Raw genomic sequence first — 22,591 nt, 5'->3', positions numbered from 1 at the left:
CTACTTGCATTCTAAAATTACCGGAAAAGAGCATTTGAGCAGAATCTAACTTTCAAGCTCTGGAATTTTGCTATGAAAGCCAAGCTTATATTGAACACAAATTGGGACTTAAGGTCAGCACCACTGGGAAATTATGATAGCAAGTTGAGACACAGGTGACTGTATACTGGTTTTGGCTAGGATAGTTAGTTTTCTTCACAGAAAAGGGCGTATGTTTTGGATTTGTGCTGAAAATGGTGTTAATAATATAGAAATGTTTTCATTATTGCTGAGTGGTGCTTGCACAGCATCAAGGGCTTTTCTGCTTCTCCTACTGGCACACTGGTGAGAGCACTAGGGAAAGAAGGAAGGGTGGACATTTGGTCTGATGATATTTATCTTCCCAAGTCACCATTATGCATGATGGAATCCTGTTGACCTGCCTGCTCATGTGAAAGAGTGAATGAATTCCTTGTTCTGCTTTGCTTGCATGCGCAGCTTTTCCTATTAAACTGTCTTTATCTCAACCCACACATTTCCTCACTTTTACTCTTCTGATTCTCCCCATCATCCTCCCTTCCACACATAACCATATGCCACAAGGTTAAAGAAGTATCCATACAGATCTAAGCACACAGAGACCTTTTCAGTGCATGAGTAAGTAATACTGATACAAACAAACAAACAAAAACAAACAAACAAACAAAAATCATTATTTCTTTAGTATCTTTAGTAATTTTAAGACCAAGTTAAGTGCCAAGTCAGACGCATCCTGAAACTCACCTGTGTAGTCAGTGGTGAAAGCTGTACTGGAGAAAGTAGAGCAGGAAGAGGTCTGGCCCAGTTCAATATATCCATCACATTTCCACCTGGGTCTCTCTGCTCCTGACTGGAGAAGCCTGAAGTGCTGTGCTCCCTCCCTGTCTGTATTATCACATCTACATTTTTATCCTCACCACTGTGAAGTTGTTCTTCAGTAGTCCTGTTCACAGCACAATCATCTCCAAAGGGCTCAGTACTTGTTTGAATTATCATCGCTGTTACAGAATTTTGCTTTACAGCACTTTCCCCTGAAGAACACCAAGGTAGTGTTTTGCCATCACTCTTCCTGATCTTTTGGTGGATTTGTATGGTGTCTAAGACAGAAAAATATCATTAAGAATTTTTGCCCTCCCATTTTTGTTTACAGAGATAATATATAATAGTAATAAAAATGTAATACCATATTTTCAAGTGACGTTTCTGTAGAAGATCTTAGTCACTTTCAGAAATGCTTTCCTTATTTTTTAATGAAAAAAGCGTGTGCAAAGAGCTTTTCCCCAAACTCCCTGACTTGGATCATTAAAACATTCCCAATTTTTCTCATCAGGAAGGGTCATTCATGGTAGGATTGAAGGTCCATATGTTTTATCTCAGTCTTTGCCTAGTAACTCACAGTCATAAAAAGCAGAACAACCGTGCACAGACATTCCCCACCCAGGCTGTAATTCTCAGCTTAAAGCAACCTGCAGGTTTGAACCAGCAGCTGTGCTTCCAAGCAAGTTACAATTATACCCTGCCATAAATACAACAAGGAAGCTCTTAGCTACATTTCTAGTTTATGATTTAATATGCATATGCTTTTGAATTGTTTGTTCTTTAAATTTAAATATTGAGTCTAATCACAAAAGATTTTGCTTTAATGGTATTATTTAGTCAGTTCTGAAGCCTTAATTAAAAAAAGCACCACAACGTATCCTATGCACAAAGTTGTTGGAACAACTAAGATAACGATACTGAGCAGTTGACAACCCTTCCAAATGTCAACTATACAGTTTTACATTTATTCTAACAAGAAGAAAGCATGTCCAAATGCTCTGTGTGATTCTTTGCAATACTTTTGTTTTGTTACTTTTCAAATCGCAGTTTTTACTATTACACAGTAACTCATTTATTATGCAGACAAAACACATTCATCTAGGAAAGTCTAAAGACAAGTAATTTAAATTTATTATAATTATGCTAAATATTTCAAAAAGGGAAAAGATGGCCCAGTTTCCTGAAATTTAAATTCTATGATTTTATGAAAGTTTTACCTCCAACAAGACAGTAAAAATCAACAATTCCCAAACCCCAGTGTGTCATATGGAGCTAAAATCTACTCTGTAGTATTTGCAATTCTTATATGACATTGTATGTGCGATCTTGTTTATAGTATTCACAAACACTACTAGACACCAAATCAGCGGTATTAAAGCAAGAGATCAAGCCTATTCTGCATACACATGAGTACACCATCTGCAGTGAACCACTTAAATTTTGTGACTAAATTTTGCCTTAAAAAAACTAGTTTAGATTTAAGAGAAACCGCTGTTAAACAATTTAACTGCACAGGCAGGGTAAGGGGTTTTTTATGACAGTTTCACGCATCATAAGCTGCAAAACTCTGAAAGTTTACTCAGAACCTTTGTTTAGAAACTTTGTCCAGCCCCTGAAAACACACTCTCACACCCCTGCTTGGCACTGCCGGATTTCCATGATCTTCAAGAAAGAAGACTGTACATGTCTGGAACTCCTCCTGGAGGAGGTATTGGGGTGTTTACTGGAAAGATGAGGGTTATAAAAACCCCAAATTTTGATGCTTATGCAGGCCTCCACCTCTGACAGACTCCTACTGCATATCACAACCACAGACCACAATCACCCACACATCATTGTAGCCACAGGTGGTGGTTATCTTTGTCTTTTCTCCTCTATCTTTTTTCTTTACAGTTTTCCTCCTTAGGGTGATCACACACTTCAGAATAGCTATATACTCCTTTCCAATCCATTACAGTGTTTTCCATGTATAGCTTCAAAGCAGTTCTAATAAAATTTGTTGTTATACCAATTATTTAGTGGTTTTCTACTTTAATCCACCCCAAGGGATCCTTTAGCAACAAATCTGATTGCCCTGCCTCAAAGGCAAGTCACACCATCCCACAGTAGAAATAACAGCACATGCATAAAATGGTTTTGAGTATAGGATGTACTAATTTAACTGGCACAACTTGCATTCTGTTAGGGGAAAAAAAAAATTGTGTACTTCATTACTGCTATCTGTGTTAATCCACTACTAGAACTTGCACAGATATTTCCAAAGCAACATCAATGGTAGTATCACATTCAAAAACATTAATTAAACTTGATAGGTCAAAATAGCCTCCTCAGCAATCAAAAACATTTAAGCACATTCTGATACATCAGCACCACTAAAGGAGTAAATCAGAAAAATTGATCAATAACCCTATTTCAAAGATCCATCTCAAGTCACTTCATGTAGCAACTCCATGAAAAGATCTCAATTACTGCACTAGACACCAGGAGGAGGGAGAAACTGATCAACCCGAAGGACCCTAGCACATCATTTTCACCAAAGATAAGAAAGCTCTGCCATTCCCTTTACGTTTTATAAGTATTACAACAATACATTGTTTTATAAAACCATTTACAAGCCACAGTCACATAGAGCTTCCAGGATGTTCTAAATTTTCTCAGGACAAACCTACATTCTTTTTACAATTTGAGTTCCAATCCAAGGCAAAAGGAGCTCTTTGACAAATAGAAACAAAGAAAATAAGGAAAATTCAGAAGTTGGTTGTCTCTTAGATTTTTTCCATGTTGTTTTGTGCCAACCATTTCAAAGCTCAGAATTTACCCTGCACTGAAGCAGGCAGCAACACAGTTACAGATTTTGCCCCTATACAGACTCCATTTAGAAAATTAGGAAGTTTACTTTTCACAGTGAACTACACAATAGAACTGACTTATTAGAACTTTACATCCTATCTATACTCTCAAAATCAGTCATGCACTTACATCAAGTCCAAGAATATTGATACATATAATTAATTTAAATGTTTCCCCTGAACAATGGATCAAAGACATAATTTCTGAATAACTAAGAAATTCTCCAAACTTCTCTACTCATCCTTTTCCAACCCAGTCACTGATAACTGCATTTCTTTGGCAATGAGATACCTTTCTTATAGTTACCCATTTAACTGTAGGAAGGGTTTTCATAGCAATTTTTAAAGATTCAACATAAGTTTCTTCATTCAAATTGTCAACTCTTTGGCACCTTGGTCTGAACCTCAGGTCCAGGAAAAGCCTTATTAATATTGAGCCCATCTCATTGGAAGGATCCTCACAAAGATCATATTTCACAGACAAATTTTACTCTATCCAGGGAATCGCACTCTTGTTTGTTATGTGACTTAATGAAATGATAAAGTTTTCTCCTGAAATCTATAACCTGGAATCTAGTTCATGTAGCTTTGAACCCTTACACTGCTGCCTTCTCTCACTTCTGAGACATTAAGATTACTCTGATTTGAAAATACCATCAAAATCTATCATGTACTACTTGAAATATCTTCTTCATGAAAAGTGGAGAAAGAAGCAGAGATTACATAAGTGATCCAATGCTAAAATTAATTGCCTTGGTACTAAACAAACTGAATTTTACAAGTCAAAACTTTACTCTTGATTGAGTACATTGCAAGGCAATTCTCTGTTGCAAGTTGTCCTCTACTCACTCCAAGCCACAAAGCAACTTTTTGAAACAAGTCTTGTGTTTTTTTCATCTCAAGAAGGACCAGATTAAGATGTGGTATTTTATAAAAATAAATAATCTAGCCATAGAATCTCATCTGATTTACAGCAAAACCTCATCAGCACAGTGATTACAGATGCCTGGAAGAAGCAACTGCACACTTCTCAAGAACAGTGGTGTTTCTCTGAGAAAAAAATTCCTCCACTGAAATTTTTAATGCCCTGAAAATGAGGCAGAATTTTTCAACCTGTATCCAATTATGTGAATTTCAGGATGCTTCATACACTAAATATTCTTTGAAGCTACAGGCAATATTCTGTTTCCTGAGACAGCAAATCTGATATTAAAGCAGACAACTCAAGTGCACTCCTTTCCATCTCTGCATTTAAGATCTACATGCAGCTTCTCCCCTATCCTGTATCCCCAAACAAAAAGATGAGCTGATAAGATGGGTATAGCTCCGTAGTAAGCCAAATTTAGCTCAGAACCCAGTTACAGAACACCTTTTGAAGAAGCTTGGCTCCTCCCAGACAGGGTCTTTACTTTTCTTCAGTTCATCTCACCATTGTATATGAACAGAGCATGTTAGAGAACCCAACTTAGCAAAATATTCAGCACCCAGCTGCAAGATTCTTCAAATGCTTCATTAAATGTTTATTCACAATGTAGGTGATTTTATGTCCCAACTATATGAGATAAAGTTTTCCAAAGACTAAAATACTATCAATGTTAATAATAACCTTAGATTATGGCCCAAGGTTACTGGACTGATGGTCAGATGCAGGTATTGTCAACTTTATTACTGGTAGATTTGTAACAGTACTACCAAATGCTTTTAAATTAAGTTTGCAAACCTCCATTATCTTATGAGGCTTTCACAACAGCACATTTGGAAAGCCTCATGAGTCTTCCAATTTTCATATATGAACATATTCTTCAAGAAAACCATTCAAAGTAGTATCAACCTTAGTAGAACAGATAAGACACTGATCCATAATGCAAAGCTTTGGATATTGCACAGCACATTTGAATATACTAAGAAATCTGTTAGAAGAAGTACAGTTCTGAAAGGCTAGATCCAGGCAGCAGATGAACTGACATTCTCTGGAAAAGATACTACCATCAAGCTGATCCGCTCTCTAGGTTGAAACTATTATAATATGGGCAAATTCATTAAGATCCTTTTTTTCCTAGAAGATTGCACCTGTAAACATAAGCACTTTGTTATTATGAATTCAAGGTAAAGGCCAGTTTCATAAGAGGATGAATAACCATATAGCTGTTCTAGGCTTGATGAGGGAAAAAAACAAACCAGTAACAGGACAAAAGACTTATTTCTATGAAATCTAGCCATTCCAACAAAAGCATGGTCTAAGCTTAGAATTTTCTCCATACTGAAGTGGGAAGAAAGAAGGACTGGTTAGAAGAGACAGAGATAATTGCTTCCTTCTATGAAAGTACAGTCGTTTCCTTGAGAAGATATGAATAGGAAAGATGGAACACAGTTTCTGAAATCTAAAGTTCCTCTTTTGGTGGATGGCAAAGGGATTACTGTGGAACCTGATACCCCTAAAATCACATATATTTTAAACTCTTCAGTTTCTTGTGCTTGTTCTTGTCACTTGATTGATCCTTGATCAAGACATTAAATTCAGAATTGCAGGGCACAAGTGCCTAGCTCAGTTTTAGAGCTGAAGCCATATGTTTGCTGCATTAAACTCATGGAAGTAAGGCTGACTACCAGGTTTATGAGCTGGTCCTTATATTTCGGCACCTCTTAAGCGGATTCCATTGGAATACATCTGAAGGCAGATTCATTGGGATCTACACTAGTAGCACATTTTCAGACTTAACAGGGTCTTTGAAAAGTTTATCTTCAAAGCTCTTAATGCTGCTGGGTACCTATCCCAGGCAGTATCTCTACACCTTTAGTTACAGAAAAATCAAAGTAGTAGAGACACTGAAAAAACTAATAAAGCTTAATAAAAACATTCCAGAGATGCGACACAGAAATTAATGCAGTTTCAAGGCATCTATTACTCTTGAGTGCAGAAAGAAAACATCTGCTATGTAAAGTTAAAGCAGTTAAAGTTTGCTGTGAATATGCATGTGGATAACTACTCAGATTATTTTTTATCATTATCTGAATATCACATTACAAAGAAGAAAATGGAGGTAACAGCTTCTTAAACCTTATAATTCATCTATATTACCATGTATTTGTTTCAGACTAAAAGAGCCCATATGCACCTTCATTCACATTATATACTACAGATTTGATAACAATATAATAATAAAGTTTTAACCATGAGATGAGTTTTGACTACTTACAAACAGTAAAAGAATTTGATTTCTTGATTGCAACAGGAAATTACAACAGCTTTTTAACAGAAGACGGTTCAAGTGTACTTACCCATTCAAATTAATATTTGTATTATTTTCAGATAATTCAGATTCTAATCACACATGTAATTGACCAGACAAAGACCAAGGAAAGTATTTAAGTCTTTCAAAAGAGTGTTACGCAGTTACTACCCAACTGGAACCTACTCTCTGTAACAGTTAGTCTTCTTTTGTTGGATCATTCCTTATCCCAAATAGAAGCTGAAAGAAAATACCAACATTGCCTTTTGGTCAGAAAAGGAGAGAGTATCAAGAAAATTTCAAGACTTTGCATGACATTGTACCTAACACAGGATCATTTTTCTCATTCTCTCTTTTTCCTTTTGCACTGTCAATGCACATCCGGAGTTGTTCTAATAAGAACATCGCTCTTCCTGTTAAAATAAATAAATAAAAAATCTATTTATTTTAAATAAATTGATAGAATTGAACTAAAAATTTGTTTTTATTTTACTCAGAACACAGACATGCCTACAACTAAATACAAAATACCTACAAAAATTAAAACAAGGCACAAGCTTCAGTGAAAGAGAAATGCTAGATGCCATTTAGGGAACAGATCCTTTAGTCTGCTATGGGGATATGGCCAGTACAGTAACAGCTGGAGAATGCTTTACCTTTTCCTTTTCATAGGGAGTACTGCAAAAAGTTATAACAGCCCCCAAAGTAAAAGGTAAAACAGATTGAAATGTAGCATTAGCGAAATTAAACAGCTCTGTAAAACAAATCAAATTACATGAACCTGGGAGAAAATCTTCTACGAAGATGCGTATCACACTTCTGCTCACTCAGTAATAATTAATCTTAGTTTTATCATGTAATAGCACCATGTATCTGAACTAATTATCAGGCCACAACACTAGGAGACTGTCTACAGTTCTAACAGCACCATTGCTAGGTGATGTCAAACAACCTAGTTTCAGAGACAGAAGAGAAGTGGAGAGGGAAGAAAAACTCAAAACTGCAGTAAGATACAGAAGCACCTTATATACTTATGCCAAAAGTATCATAAATCCAACAATCAGGAACTGAGACTGTTTTTGTGCAAATTCTGTAAGTCAAAGGCCATAGCAAACTGCTATTATTTTATGAAGAGACATATTAAAAAACAGTCAGCATATACAAGGCAAACCTACCAAATTTTGCTAAACAGCTAATAACAACACTACCATTTACTCATTATTAAGAAACCCTTGCTGCTATTTGAAGCTCAAATTAATGTTCAGATATTAATTTTCCTATTTTGCCATTAATTAAAAATCAAAGGATTAAATTTGGTACCAATTCAGTACAATCCAAAAGTAAAAAATATGCCAAGACACACACAAACTGACAAGGTGTGGCTTTTTTAAAAACATTTAATTTCTGCAACAAACCTATTTTGCAAAGCAAGAAATAGAACAGTGAAGTTCTTTTGCCTCAAAACAGCCTTCAGCATATCTAAACAGTTCAAAAGCAGTACCAGCACTTTAAAAGACTGCAAAAAATACAAAAAATAAATTTGCCTAAAGTTTGGCCTCAGTACTTTGGAGGAAGTTTTCAAGGAGTTTGCTCCATTACAGTTAGATTCAGGAAATTTGTAGCATATATTTTAGATCACTAAAACAAAGTCAATAAGATAAAATACAACTATACCTCCTGTATTTCCACTTGATTTTCCAAGTCTCACATAGAAATTTTACCGTATTACTCTCCTATTTGGTGCTTTATGATTTCAGTAAGCTTCAGAGGGATTGTTAGTGTTTTTTTCAGTGTTTGCATTTTGTTTTATAATTGCACATCAGCTGACTTCACATACGCACAGGGTAGACTAGTCATTTTTATGAATCAAGAGTTTTCCTTGCTGAAAAACTGAAAATAGTAATCTATTGGATTGGTCCTTCATCAGTGTAACCTACTTGTATCAACCACATCTGCTCTTATAGCACTTTAGCAGTATCCCCTGTTTCCAAAATTGCAGCTCCAGAAGAGCTGCGATAAATTCGTAACAATTGGTTCCACACAGAGAATGGACTTGCAAAAAGTCTTACCTTTGTCTATATACGTTGCAAGATCTTCACTTGAACTCTGAGTTTCTGCATGTTTAACTATTAAAAACAGGAGAGGTGGAAAGAAAATATTCAAATGGAACAATACCACATACAAATTCAAAGGCATTCAAACATAAGCACTTACATTTTCTGCACTTCTCTTTAATTACACCATCAAGTTTTCCCTGTTAAAATGAAGAAGTACAGAATTTTTATGCCATACATATTTCTTAGAACATCAGTTCCTAAAGAGCATGAAATCTATATCAACATTTCTGAAGTTGGAAAATTTCTCTCTTACAGTGAATTGCTAATGTTTAATACTCAATATTCCCCCAAAAATGTAATTTTACTATTTCAGCACCTATTACACTAATAGCTTCTTTCTTTCCCCCAAAAATACTAAAAGAAGTTTCACACAAAGACAAGGAAAGCCTTACTTGTGCTTTTTTCAGCTCCTTTTCAAGCCTTTTCTTTTCAGTTTTTAGTTGTCTGAAGTCCTGTGTATGCTTTGTTGCAGCCTCTTCAAAAAAGAGAACCAAAATTCAATTTAAAAACTATACTGTAAAGAGGCCACTAATTTAAGTGGTGCTGGTATAGTAGTTCCCTAGTTTGCAAATAAAGTCACCAGAAAAAAACAGATAGTGTGAAATACAGATCTACTGAAGTTATATTTTGGTTCATTCGGACAATATCTCATGCATAAAAGTATGTTGCCTTCTACTGTATAATTACTGTTTTGAACCACAGCAATACATTTATTAGTTTTCTCAATTATATGCAAGAATGAAGAGTGGGTCATATTGTAATGATATTGTACTGTAGAACAATAAATATACATCAAGTATATTGTTGAAAAAAGGAGATAAAATTGAGTTGCAAGGGTTTTTTACAGTTTTATTCTCTTATTTAAATAAGAGCTCTGGTTCAAAGATGAACACACCACAGCCAGCTGCATTAGAAAAATACATAAAGCACTCAAAACTAATAGAGAAGAGGACCTTATCTCTTAATGTCTAACAGACACCTGGCAAGAGTGCAGATGGGTGGAAATAGAGGGTATAGGGTAGGTGAGAACTGAACGCAAGGTTCCTAGGAAAATTCTTAGGTGACAGAGTCAGCTGAGAGAACTCCTGAGAGTTCAGTTTGATTACTTATATATGGATAGAAAAGAAAAGAAATGGAATCCTCCTGCTGATCAAATCAGAAGAGAGCCTATTAAAATAAAAGGTTTTAAAAAGGAACCTTGAGTGGTAAGCTAACAAAAAAACCAATAATGGCAAAATTTCATACTGCCAAAAGATACAATGTTTGAGATATTTAATGAACATAGAAAAAACCAAAACAGATAAAATAGTCACTGAAATTGGACCTAACACATACTGTCTCTTCAGTATTTTGTTCTAGTTCTGCCAGAATTTGAGATTTTGGAGGCAAGTGTGTAAAAAGCCTGGCTGTCCTGCAATGGAACTCCAAAATTCTCATCAAAATAAACACCTTGTACCTGCACTTTACAGTAAGATTCAGGGGGTTTCTAACACTAAGATATGTCACTCAGTTCACTGTATTTTGAACTATGGTAAGCACAGCTAAAATATGCATGATATGAATGCAAATATCTGCCTTGCCAATTGATGACACAGCAAGTGAAGTCTCAAAAAGTCTTACATACATCCATCCTCACAAACAAGAAAAACACAGGGCCATGAAGCCAATGCTTTTTCTCCACGTAAAAAAAAGCAAACAAACTAACTAACTAACCAACTAAAATACAAGTGCCAGACCATTTAAAAGTCAGAAAACACACATCAGGAACACCAAATACTTTAATATGAACATAAACATGAACAATCCTGCCAGGATTATTAGAACACTGGAGCCCATGCCCTGTGAAAACAGTCTTATTGAACTAGACTTAATCAGCCAGAGGGGAAAACATAACAAATCATAGAAAGAATACAAGAACAGCTTTCCTGTACAAAGAGGTATCAAGAAGATGGAATGAGACTGTTAATGAGATTGTTCAATCAAGAAGATGGAACAAGACTGCTGTATGGCAGACATTAGGTGTAAACTGAAATATGGGAGTTTCCAACATGTTACTGAACCAAGTTACCTACAGACGCTGGTAACACTCCATCCTTTGAAGTTTTCATGACTAGAAGTTCTCTTCCAACTTCATCTGAGTCATGCCTAAGACACTCAGCAGAAAATATTCTGCAGGAGGGCTGATATAAATCAGAGACTAAGCACCCCACATAGTACTGGCCTGCCTTGTTCCTTGGGCATCAAAGTTAAAGTCATAATTCCTCTGGACAGAAAAGGAAAAAAGATTATCTTACTGTACTGTTGTCCTACTCAATGTAGAAAGTTACCTTCAAGTTTTTTCACTTTAGTTTCCAGTTTCTTTCTCCTGTTAAAAAAAACACATTAATAGAACATTTTTTAAAATAGAACTATGTTGCATGAAAAGTCAGAAAAAAAAATCTAGCCATTCAAAGAAAACACACCTCCTATACCCAGGACCTTGTGAGATCAATGAGTCCCTGAAGTTGAAAAATCAAATTGGTGCCATGTTGCTGGCATTCTCACACAAACAGCTGTATCTGTTACAGAGGCAAAGTTTGCTTTTAAGAGAGGCAATCCACTAAATATACCTTTAGCAACAACCCAGTATTAGAAATACAACTGCAGAAAACTGACTTCGGTTTTTGCATTTCTAAGATGTAATGCAGACAGGTTAGCTTTACTCCTTAAAAACAATCAACAATCATTGCTTACAATGAATAATATCTAAGCAATGATATAATCAGGAATAGCCCTCAGGATGACTTATGTCCCAAACCTTTTTGTTCAGAACATCCAGATACTTTAGACTAAAGTCAAACCAAAGGAAAAAACATGAAGCATCCCAAACAATTTTTACTTCAACATTTCCAATCCTACCTTATATGTAAAACACACAGAACTGGAAAATAAATAAATAGAAAATAGAAAAATACACATTTCTATTATTTTCTTCTACTAAATTCTAATATCCCAGAAATTGTTTTTGAACTGTTGTGGTAAGTAGACAATTCTACCAATGATCACTGATCACTTTCATGAAGCAGAACACAGTTAAATTATTCCCCATATTAAAACCTGTGTAATAGATTGAGACTTACCATCTAAGCCTTTCTGGATGTTCAGGCTTTAATTACCACTTCAGACAATAACCAAAATATATTCAAAAATCCACTCACAAATGGTATGATTGACCACCTTTTGCATGTTCAGTAGTCAAAGTATTTATAGTATAAAGTAATAGACCAAGGATTCTGTGCCTTCTCAGCCTGAAGAGGTTCATACTTACTTTCCTATATGATGGCTTTGACAGTCAAGCCATAGGTGAGAATTTCAGCAAAATTCCTCATAAAATACCTTTATAGAAAGAAATAAGGGGAGGCAGGGGAGGGGGGAGTTGTCCTTTAGAAAACAGGACGTAATAAACTTCTGTTTCTCTGTAGATTATCTTCAAGTGAATGCACAGAAGTACTACATATGCAATGCATGGACACTGGAAGCAAGATAAGTTGACACAGGAAGACCACAGAGATGCTGTTTACTATTGCAGGGAGAAGACTCATGCAGCCAAAGCTCAATTAGAATTCAAGCTGACCAGTACTCTGAAGGACACAAAAGGGGCTTTTCAAAATATCTTAACAGCAAATGGAAGATCAGAAATAACATCAGTCCATTGCTTGATGAGGTTAGTCACATCACAAACAGGGATGCAAAGCAGAGACATTTAATGCCTTCTTCACATCTGTCACCAATGACAGACCCTGGGACTCCCAGAAACCTGTGTTGGAAGACCATGAGTGGCTTGTTTAGCTCAGGAAAGAGAAGGCTGAGGGGTGACCTCATCACAGTTTACAACTTCCTCAGCAGGGGACAGTGGAGAGGAAGGTGCTTATCTCCTCTCTCTGGTGACCAGTGATAGGACAGAAGGAAATGCAGTCAAGCTGCACTAGGGAAGTTTAGATGGGACATTAGGAAAATGTTCTTCAGGCTCCCCAGGGAAGCAATCATTGACATCAAGCCTGACAGAGTTCCAGAAGCACCTGAATGATAGTCTTAGTCTTACAGCTTAGTTTTAAGTAGTCCTGCGAGGAGAAGGGAGTTGGACTCAATGATCCTCACAGGTACTTTTCAACTTGAGATAAAAAAAACTAGGATACAAATAACAAGAATCTGAACAAAGAGAAACAAAGTGACCACATTATCATTGCAATAATATTTATAAATTAAGTAATTACATTTACATATACAGAACTATACTAATTTCATCAACAGACAACTACATGAAGAAAATAGGTAGATGTTAAATCTAGCAATTTACAAAAAGCAGTTTGCAGATGATGCATTTGGGCAGAACTCCTTTTATGTTACCCAACTCAAGTTCCTATCTGATCCTTAAGATACATGCACAACTGCAGCTGACAGAATGCTATGCTAACAGAAGTTGTACTCCATGGGAACTGCCATCCCTGTAGAATATTCAGATCTCAACTAGACAGTCCTGAGCAAGCTAACTTTAACACTGGCTCTAAATAGCAGACTGGACCAAAGGACATGAGTGATAATTTCTCACCTAAGTTTTTAATAGTACCTGTAAATTAACAGTAATTTTATGCACAATTCACTATTACTCTGCTTCTGAAAAAAATCAGCTTTCAAATTACTGAACTCATATGACCTACTGCTTCAAATGGCCTCAGTATCAGACGTATACAAAACAGCTATGGCATCACAGAATTGAGGCTGAGGTGGCAAGAATCCACTGGAAGTTATGGTGTTCAACCCACACTGCTCAAGCAGGGCCACCTACAGCTCACTGGCCAGGACCATTTAAAAATGGCTTCTGAATATTTCTAAGGATGGTAAGGCCACAAACTCCCAGGGCAATCTATGGAGGTACTCAGTCATTCTCACAGCAAAAAGTGTTTCCTGATGTTCACAGGAAACATGACCTTCTTTGTCTTAGTTTGTTCCCATTGCCTCTTGTCCTATCACTGAGGTCCAAGGAAGTGAGCCTGGTTCTTTTTTCTTTACACGCTCCCTTCAGGTATTTATAGACATTGGTAATACCATCCCTGAGTCTTTTCTTCTCTAGACTTAACAGTCCCAGTTCTCTCAGCCTTTTGTCACGGGAGAAATGCTACTATTCCTTAATCATCTTCATGGTCCTTCACTGAACTCACTCCCATGTATCCATGTCTCACTTGTATTGAGAAGTCCAGAACTAACACAGTATTTTAGGGGTGGCATCAGAAGTGCTGAGCAGAAGAGAATAGCATCTCCCTCAGCCTGCTGGCAAAACTCACTGAAAACCAAGATACTGGTACCTCTTTGCCACCAGTGTGTATCGCTGGCTCACATAATGAAATCATCCCAAGCTGCTGTCCACCAGCACATACTGGTGATTGTTCCTCATGAGGTGCTGGGCTTCACACTTCTCCTTGCTGAGAAGTTACCTCATTTCTTCAGCCTGTCAAGCTTGTGCTGGATAGCAGCATGCCCCTGTGGCCCATCAGCCACATGTGTGCCATTGGCAAGTTTGTTGACAGTAGGCTCTGCCCCATCATGCAGATCACTAACAAGATGGTAAACTGGACTAGACCCACTGTGCAGCCCTCTTTGTCTCCCCCTAGGGTAGTATTATCTACTGGTCTCCAACCAGACTTTGCACAGTGTTCATCATCACACTCAAGGCCCAGCCATTCAGCCAGTTTTTGATCCACTGTCTGCCCATCCAGCCCCTACAGCACCAGCCTAATGGGCTATGATGAGGCTATTATGGGAAATGGTGTCAGAGATCTTATTCCCTGTCAGACACTAGCCACTGCTCTCCCCTGATCTAGAAAACATGTCAATTTATAAGGTCAGTGAAGCACAACTTCCCCTTGGTGAAGACATGCTGTCTACTCTAGAGCTTCTTGTCCTTCGTGTGCCTGAAAATGAGTTCCAGGATGACCTGCTACATCACCTTCCCAGGGATCAAAGTGAGGCTGACTAGTCCGTAGTTTCCTGGCTCCTCCTTCTTGAAGATATGAGTGACAGACAGGGACAAACATATCTATACTGACACAATAAATTGCCAGCACATCAGAGTGGTCAGTTCCCTCTTAAGATGCAGTTAGCAATGGGGTAGCTGCTCTCTGCTGCTCTTGGATAAGACAATGTACTGAATATTTCATAAAGCTCAGAGTACATTGAGTACGTCTATATGTGAAGTAAGTGCAGAATGGCTGAAGAAATGACAACAATCCTAGTCTCCTCATACAGTCTTTTGGGTAATGGCTTGCTGCTCTGCTTGTGAACACTGTATGTTTCACAAGTCATGTAAAGAGACTAGTGTACTTCTTTGGAGAAATGCTTCAGTCACTTGATCATCTCTGTGGACCTTCATTAGACTCTCTCCAGTATACCCATAAACCTGTACAAAAAAGCCCAGAACTGGGCACAGTACTTCAAGGCATGGCCTCACCAGTACTGAGCAGAGAGAACCAATCACTTCCCTTGACCGGCTGGTAGCACCAAAATAGCTTAGAAACACCAAAGTTAAAAATGATAACCAGCTTATATGGAAGCAAGGAGTCAGCAGCAGGAGTCCCATTGGGATGTGTGCTAGAACACATCAGAAATAAAAGTTGACTAGAAAATCAAAAGGGTCTTAGAATTCCCAGTCATTAGAGTGCAATTTGTTTTTGTAAATGCAAAGTGATGCACATGAAGAAAAATAACCACAACTACCAACACCTTGCTGTATATTAGCTGGTTCTCTTTTGAGAGCATGAGAACCTTCCCACACAATACTGAGAAGTCACAGTTCCCTCATATAGGTGATTTAAAGGTTAAAAATATTAGAGGATTAAAAAGCAATTAGACAAGCCCATTAGAGTATGTATCAAGAGCTGTAAGAGTTAACACACACATATGCTCCAGGCAAGGAAACCTTTGACTGACTGCTTACTGGAAAAACAAACTTTGGGAATTAACAAGGCACAGTTTCAGAATACTCTGTATTATGGCAGCAAAAATTACTTTTGCACTTTTGGTGCCAAATCCCTCCTGCTCATTTCCAAACATGGCAGACAGTTCACTATGAACTGCTGAGCTGTTACATTAAAATAATTATTTTAAGGACTGATTTTAGTACAGACCACTTTAGCAATATTATTCTTATACTGCCTCAGAGACTTAACAGCAAAACTGAAATGGATGGCAATAACAAAAAGCTGAGACTAAGAACTACTTAGAACTGGAGAAACTACAGCTTTTTTTCAATTTCATCCTGTTCTTAAAGACTTTCAATAAACAACCACATAAAGCCACTTCATGTCAAGACAATAAATAAAGTAACACTGCACTCAAAAGAGTTTGCTACAATACTTAGGATCATTCTTCCATCAACTCCTTATTCTAAGAACCCATAAGTACAAAAATTTTAGTGAGATGGAAAGCATAACTAGATAAGGTACATGATCAAGTTTGGAAGAGGTAAGAGAGGCAAAGAAAGGTTGAGAAAAAACAACTCACACAGCATCACTGTTTAATATTTCTTCTTTAATTTTAACATATTCCAGTTGGGTCTCCTGATAAATCTTGAGAGAATTCTGAAGAAGGAAAGCACAGTTAAAATATGTCCATACTGAGGGCAAAAAAAAATGGCAGACCCCTTACCTCTTCTAATGAAAACAGTGCCTGGCCAAAAAAGTATATTCAATAAGAAAAGAAGCAAGTTGGAAAGTCAGGTTATCTTCTTTCTTTAAAGGCAAAAGTTATAACAAACAAACACATTAATCTCTTTATGTCTATCTTTTGAGTACATGCCTTCAACACCTAGCTGGATAGGAACTTGAAGCTGAAATCAAGATCTTAACTATTATACACTATACATTTTTCTGAAAAAGTGCCATCAGGACATCAGCTACTAATGCTTGTTGAGGGAAGAGCAGTTATAAAATCATTCTAACACAGAACACTAACTACGTACAGCAACAAGACAAATGTTAGTATCTTCATTATAAAAAAGCTACAAGAAAGAAAGTGGGGTATTTTCTTCAGGAATTATAATAATGTCTAGAAAATACATACATGTAGGTAATTTGAACAATCTAAACCTTCTTCCCTGTAGACTAAACCTCAGCTAAGCGATGGGAGAGAAATTAGGAATAAACTTCAGAAGCTAATGATGTAAAACATATGTTCAAAAAGGTAACAGAAGCACAACACTATTCTGCACAGACCCTCTTTCTTGGCACCTTTCCACTAGTGCAAGTTATATTCAATAATCTGACAAGATCAGAGCAGAAAACCAAAGGAGTCTGAATGTTTCTCTCTCCTTCCTTCCTTCCTTCCTTCCTTCCTTCCTTCCTTCCTTCCTTCCTTCCTTCCTTCCTTCCTTCCTTCCTTCCTTCCTTCCTTCCTTCCTTCCTTCCTTCCTTCCTTCCTTCCTTCCTTCCTTCCTTCCTTCCTTCCGAAATAACCAAATAATCTGATCAAAAATTTTAAGAACTACAACAACCTAAACTTATTGCCTCACTGAAACCTGAAGTAATTTAATTAATTTCACCTAACTTCACCAGAGCTACCTGCCCCAGTGAGCTGGAAATAAGAACAGAGATCATTAAAAGTCAGCTTCATTAAGATGAGCATTAGGAATATGCATTTCTTTCAACAGAAAAAGCTCAAGTTATTTAAACAAGCACACCTTTTTTTCTTCCAACTCTGCCTTCAAGGAACCCAACTCTTCCTGACATTTTTCCAGAGGCAGAATTTTCTGTAACATCTTCTCCACTTGGCAACGAAGAGCAGAGATCTCTCTGAAATTAGATGTGCAATTAAAAAAGTTGCCAAAACCACAGATGCTTTGAAACTCACCATTCTGATTCTTCAATCAAACATCGGAGTATTTTGCTTTTATCCTATAGAAAAAATGCTGTAAGAGATACCTAAAAACTTTTAATAGTTTCAGTGTTCTTATTTTTCCACCTATTTAAAGAAAATCCAAGATCTGATTTAAAAGCACTACACTGAACCCAAAGCTAGAAGCAAGCAGATGGCATGTGCCACAGAAGTATGCTGCCTACATTAAAGTGCCAGTAATAAGTGTCTCTGCATACACAGTGCTGTAAAGTAAGAGCAGAGTCCAAATGCAGTGTTTTTCAACAGGCAGGTTGGACTCCATAAAAATTATATGCTGCCTCTTCCTCTATAATCACAGAGTAAGCAAGGGCACACAGACCCAACTCTTAAGTCAAAACGCTTCACACAAATATGGACGCTCGAAATAGCCATACATTTAACTGCCACCAAAAGATGAGCTTCACATCTCCACTTGGCCTCTCACTAGCCCAGGGCCAGGAAAGAATCCCACACATGTATTGTAGAGGAAGGACAGATTTTTCTCCTCATCATACCTTTGCTAACTATGGCCTAGGAAGCATGGTAAAAGTACCATAGTAGAAGTGCAGCTTAGACCTATGGCTGCTGCTATGACACCGTCAGACTCCTAAAACTAACCACAACACAGAGAATATAGTAATACATCTTTAGTAGACAATATAAATCCAACTTACCGTTCAGCAAATTGAAGCTGTAATCTCTTGTTAAGGTAGAAATTAAAAACAGTTTATCAAATGTCCTTAAGTATATTTCAATCCAACTGCAACTTGCAAAGAAACATCCAGTAAAGACTTCCTCCCAGAAAAAAAACTCCCCAAGACTTGCAGAACTAAGTGTTTATACATGCATTTCAATACATTTGAAGTGAATAAGAAGAGTTTCTTCTGTTACATGAAAAAGATTGAGTAATTCTCAGCAACTCAGATTTCAAATAGACTACCTTAAATCATATAGCAGAAATAGGCGTATCTTAAATGGATAGTTTTAATTCCAAAGGCCTATTTTCTTTACAAAATCCACCCAGTTTGTTCTTTATTAGACACATCATCTCATAACCTAAACAGAAAGACTCAAGCCCTTTTATAAATGTTTTAGGTATACTAATCCTGTAAGAACACAAAGAGAAAACTAAAGGATATCAGTGCATTTCTGTTGATACTCTGTCAGCAAACGACTGTAAGAAAAGAAAAAACCCAGACATTACTCATTTTCTCATCTGATTTTGACAATCATATGTTAGGGTATCTTTCCTTTTGCTTTATAGGTAAATAGAGAAAGTGTAAGATTGGTTTAAATTTTCTGATAGTAGTCAATACAACCCTTTGATTTCATAAAGCCATTCAAACCTCAAATCAAACTGCTTTAAGTAGGAAAAAAAACCAACTGGCGATTACATGAAGTTGTAGTCATTAACTAATTGCAGCTTTAAAAAAAAAGTATTGCTTAGATAAAGGAAATAATATACATATATATATATAAAAATATAAAAATATAAATATAAATATATATATATATATATATATATATATATATATAAAAACACGTTTCCATACTTGAAAGGATGTTTTCCTAAAAAAGAACACACATCTCAGAGAAAGTTTGAAAGACCCTAAAAGGCTTTAATCGTTATATTATTCTCCTAGCAGCCATAAAGGGTAACATTTAGCCTGATGCAAGAAGGCCATGGGACAGCACCAAGGAAAGCTACTCCTTTCTTTTCTCAAATATTATGTTTTTTAAGAACCGAGAAAAGAAAGGACAAGAAAGAGTAATACCATGGGAGTTACCCTAATACAGAGAGGGCTGCATTACTTTCTATTGCAATAGTTAAGAGCAATCCAGTAAAGCAAAAAAGAAAGGCTGAGCTGCAAGTAGCTAAAGAAGAGGCAATTTCCTCAAGAAATATATGCACTGGCAGAAAGAAGAGGGACACAAAATTCAGAGGTCAGAAAAGAAATTACAACAGAGTAAAGGAGCTTTGAAAAAAGGATCCTAGTTAAGAGACCCAGTGTGTGCTAGCTGAAATACTCTGGAAATAGAATGCAGGACTGTCATTTAGATTCACTAAAGCCAGATTGACATGCATCTAGAAAAGGATACATAAGAAACAAACCACTAAAATTAGGAGCCATTGCATGGACATTAGGCCATAGTATGGGGGTAAACATAACATATCTTGATATATTATTCCATACAATATGTTGATAGGTTTTGAGAAGAATTGGAAGCAAGCACAGAAAAGAAAGCAAACTGTAAGAAGGATTTTATAATCATATCATTCTGAACAATGTTCAGCTTCACTTTTCACATTCTGATATTTAATCCCAACAGAATTTCAGAATTTAATAATTAGACTAAATTCTGCTGAAAAGGTTCATATCTGTACTAAACTTTTAGTTCCCACATTCTTCACCACAGAAAAATTAAACAAGCAAGCACAATTAAATGAACAAAATAAATATCAATAAATATCATCTGCTTCTGCCTTAAATAAATAAATAAATCTCTTCAAAGAGTTGCTTCTGCCTGTACTTCTAATAATATTACAGGTACACAAAATAGCTCTGTTTACTGTCATTATACACAGATGTTTTACAGAATAAATTAGTCTTACAGTCTAGATTTAGGACATGTTCATGAAGAACTCTCATTTTGAGAAGTATTTAGTGTAGTGCACAAGCAAATATTCACATTCCAAAAATCATATCTCCTGCATTGCTGTAAGTACTTAAGAATAAAACCCAAACAAACAAACAAAACCGCATGCAATTGTACTTACTCTCCATCAATTATTTTTTGCTTCAATGCAATTAATGCAGCTACATATTCATTCATATTCTGTAAAGAAGAGTCTCAAGTCAGTAAAGAACTTACACCCCAAAAATCAGTACTGTAAATAACCCCTAATCCAATGGCTAATTTTATAGAAAATACAATAAACTGTCTTCATTCACGCAGAGAATGCAGGCTCCACAAGTAAGTATGCATCTTTAAGTGAGGCTTTGCTACAAAAGCTCTTCAAACTTTGCCTCTGCAGTAGATTATATACTAAATCCCTATAACTTTTTCCGTCAAAATTCAATTGACCTTTGGCAGAATATCAGCAATAAACATTAGCTCACTTGAGTCTACAGATTTTCCCGTTTCTCATCCATACTCATTCTAAGTGGGTCCTATGAAGTCTCAACAGGACCTTCTCTTCATTGAAAGGAAAAATAAAAATTACCCAAAGCGTAATACCATAAAAATACACACTCTCTTAAGAGCCCTCAAGGAAGTAAATTCTAAATCTTTATACTGCATCGAAGCAAAGCCAAGAGGACACAACTAGAAATTCCCTGATAGATCCCACTAAGCACGTCGCAGAGACACGAGCTACTTTTCCACACTTCGCCTAGCTAAAACTCGACACTCCTGCTACTTTGAGAGCCCGTTTACCACGCACGCTATCCGCGTTCCCGACGGCACAGGGAGTGGTGACTGTGGTACCCGACACTTCTCGCCAGCGGCCCGGCGCTGATCCACTACCTCGTCTGTGAGCAAAAACCCCACTCCAGCGCCACAGGGACGGCGGTCGATGCCTACCTGCTGGAGAACACCGCAGTTCGCGCAGGCTCTGCCAGCGGCCGCAGTTCCGGCCGGCGGCGGTGGCGTCTCTCCAGGCATCATCGTGCCCACGACTCCGTGTGGCCCCGAGAGCGGTGCGTGTGCGCCGCTCCATGGCGTCACACACCGCGCCACCGCTTTAGCAAGGACCCAGCTCGCCTTCATCTCCTCAAGAATGCTGTCCACTGCTGCCTGACTATTAGCAGCAGCAAAGAGTGGTCTCTGCAGAGACTGAGCGTTGAAAGCAACTGGTGGAGAGCGACTTAGTCCAATGAAAGGCACGGCCTCAGCCACGCCCTTCTACCACTACTAATATTTTGCCTTCTTCTAGGTGCGGGCACTTTTGGTAAGGGAACTACTGTGGGCCTGACGCAGGTGCGGAATAGGGCAGCTTCTTTCACCTCGCGCGAGAGGAGGGACGGAGCCGCCGCTGGAGCGTCGCGTGGGGGGGAAAGGTGGGGCTGTGCGCGCAGGGGCGGCTGTTCCGTGACAGTGCGGCCGCGCTCTGTAATAAATTACACGAGGCCAGGCCGGGCAAACCTGAGCTCCCCTGCAGCCGGAATCACCGAACATTGGTCTCGGTGATCCGCGACGAGCCTGAGGTGATACCGAAATCGGCCGGAAAATAAACTAATAGAATTTGAAAGCCGGCATTCTTTATTACAGCTTTGAACACTTTGGGAGGATAGCTCCTCTAATCGGATGTGTGTAATGAAACTACTACAGGGCATTAATTCTATCATGATCATACATATTCATTACAACTTGCTTCTTAGCTAATAGGAAAACATCACTGGCGTAGAACTAATTTGCATGCGTCCGCCTCCTGTTGGAAGTCCTTTTATACTGCTAGACGGTCATCTAAAGGGGTCTATGATGCTCGTACTCACTGAGTGTCCCAATATTACAGATGACCTTCCTTTGAACATTTTTTTTTTTGGGCCCGCGTTGTTGCTTCTTGTTACATAACTTTGCCAAAAAATCTCACTATATTCTTCATTATTTATCCACTGGTTCCAGCCACGTTTATCATCTTGTGCATACTTTT

General features: G+C 37.5%; 1 protein-coding gene across 1 annotated transcript in view; it reads right to left on the bottom strand.

Moving 5' to 3' along the window:
* ICE1 (interactor of little elongation complex ELL subunit 1) overlaps positions 1-21,637 on the bottom strand; it is a 38,244-nt gene extending 16,607 nt beyond the window's left edge. Inside the window, exons 1-12 of the mRNA XM_066557532.1 lie at positions 21,523-21,637; positions 20,717-20,775; positions 19,077-19,111; positions 18,612-18,630; positions 17,744-17,855; positions 16,570-16,646; positions 11,361-11,398; positions 9,426-9,508; positions 9,131-9,170; positions 8,986-9,042; positions 7,240-7,329; positions 763-1,115 (exon numbers count right to left, since the gene is read on the bottom strand). Coding sequence (XP_066413629.1) covers positions 763-1,115; positions 7,240-7,329; positions 8,986-9,042; positions 9,131-9,170; positions 9,426-9,508; positions 11,361-11,398; positions 16,570-16,646; positions 17,744-17,855; positions 18,612-18,630; positions 19,077-19,111; positions 20,717-20,775; positions 21,523-21,606 — 1,047 coding nt within the window. The 5' untranslated portion in view covers positions 21,607-21,637. The remainder of the gene's footprint in view (positions 1-762; positions 1,116-7,239; positions 7,330-8,985; positions 9,043-9,130; positions 9,171-9,425; positions 9,509-11,360; positions 11,399-16,569; positions 16,647-17,743; positions 17,856-18,611; positions 18,631-19,076; positions 19,112-20,716; positions 20,776-21,522) is intronic.
* Between the last annotated feature and the right edge of the window lie 954 nt (positions 21,638-22,591).

This window comes from Molothrus aeneus, chromosome 1 (genome assembly GCF_037042795.1).
Source record: "Molothrus aeneus isolate 106 chromosome 1, BPBGC_Maene_1.0, whole genome shotgun sequence".
Lineage (NCBI taxonomy): Eukaryota > Metazoa > Chordata > Aves > Passeriformes > Icteridae > Molothrus > Molothrus aeneus.
The sequence above is the reverse complement of the archived record's forward strand: the minus strand, read 5'-3'. Positions and strand labels throughout refer to the sequence as shown.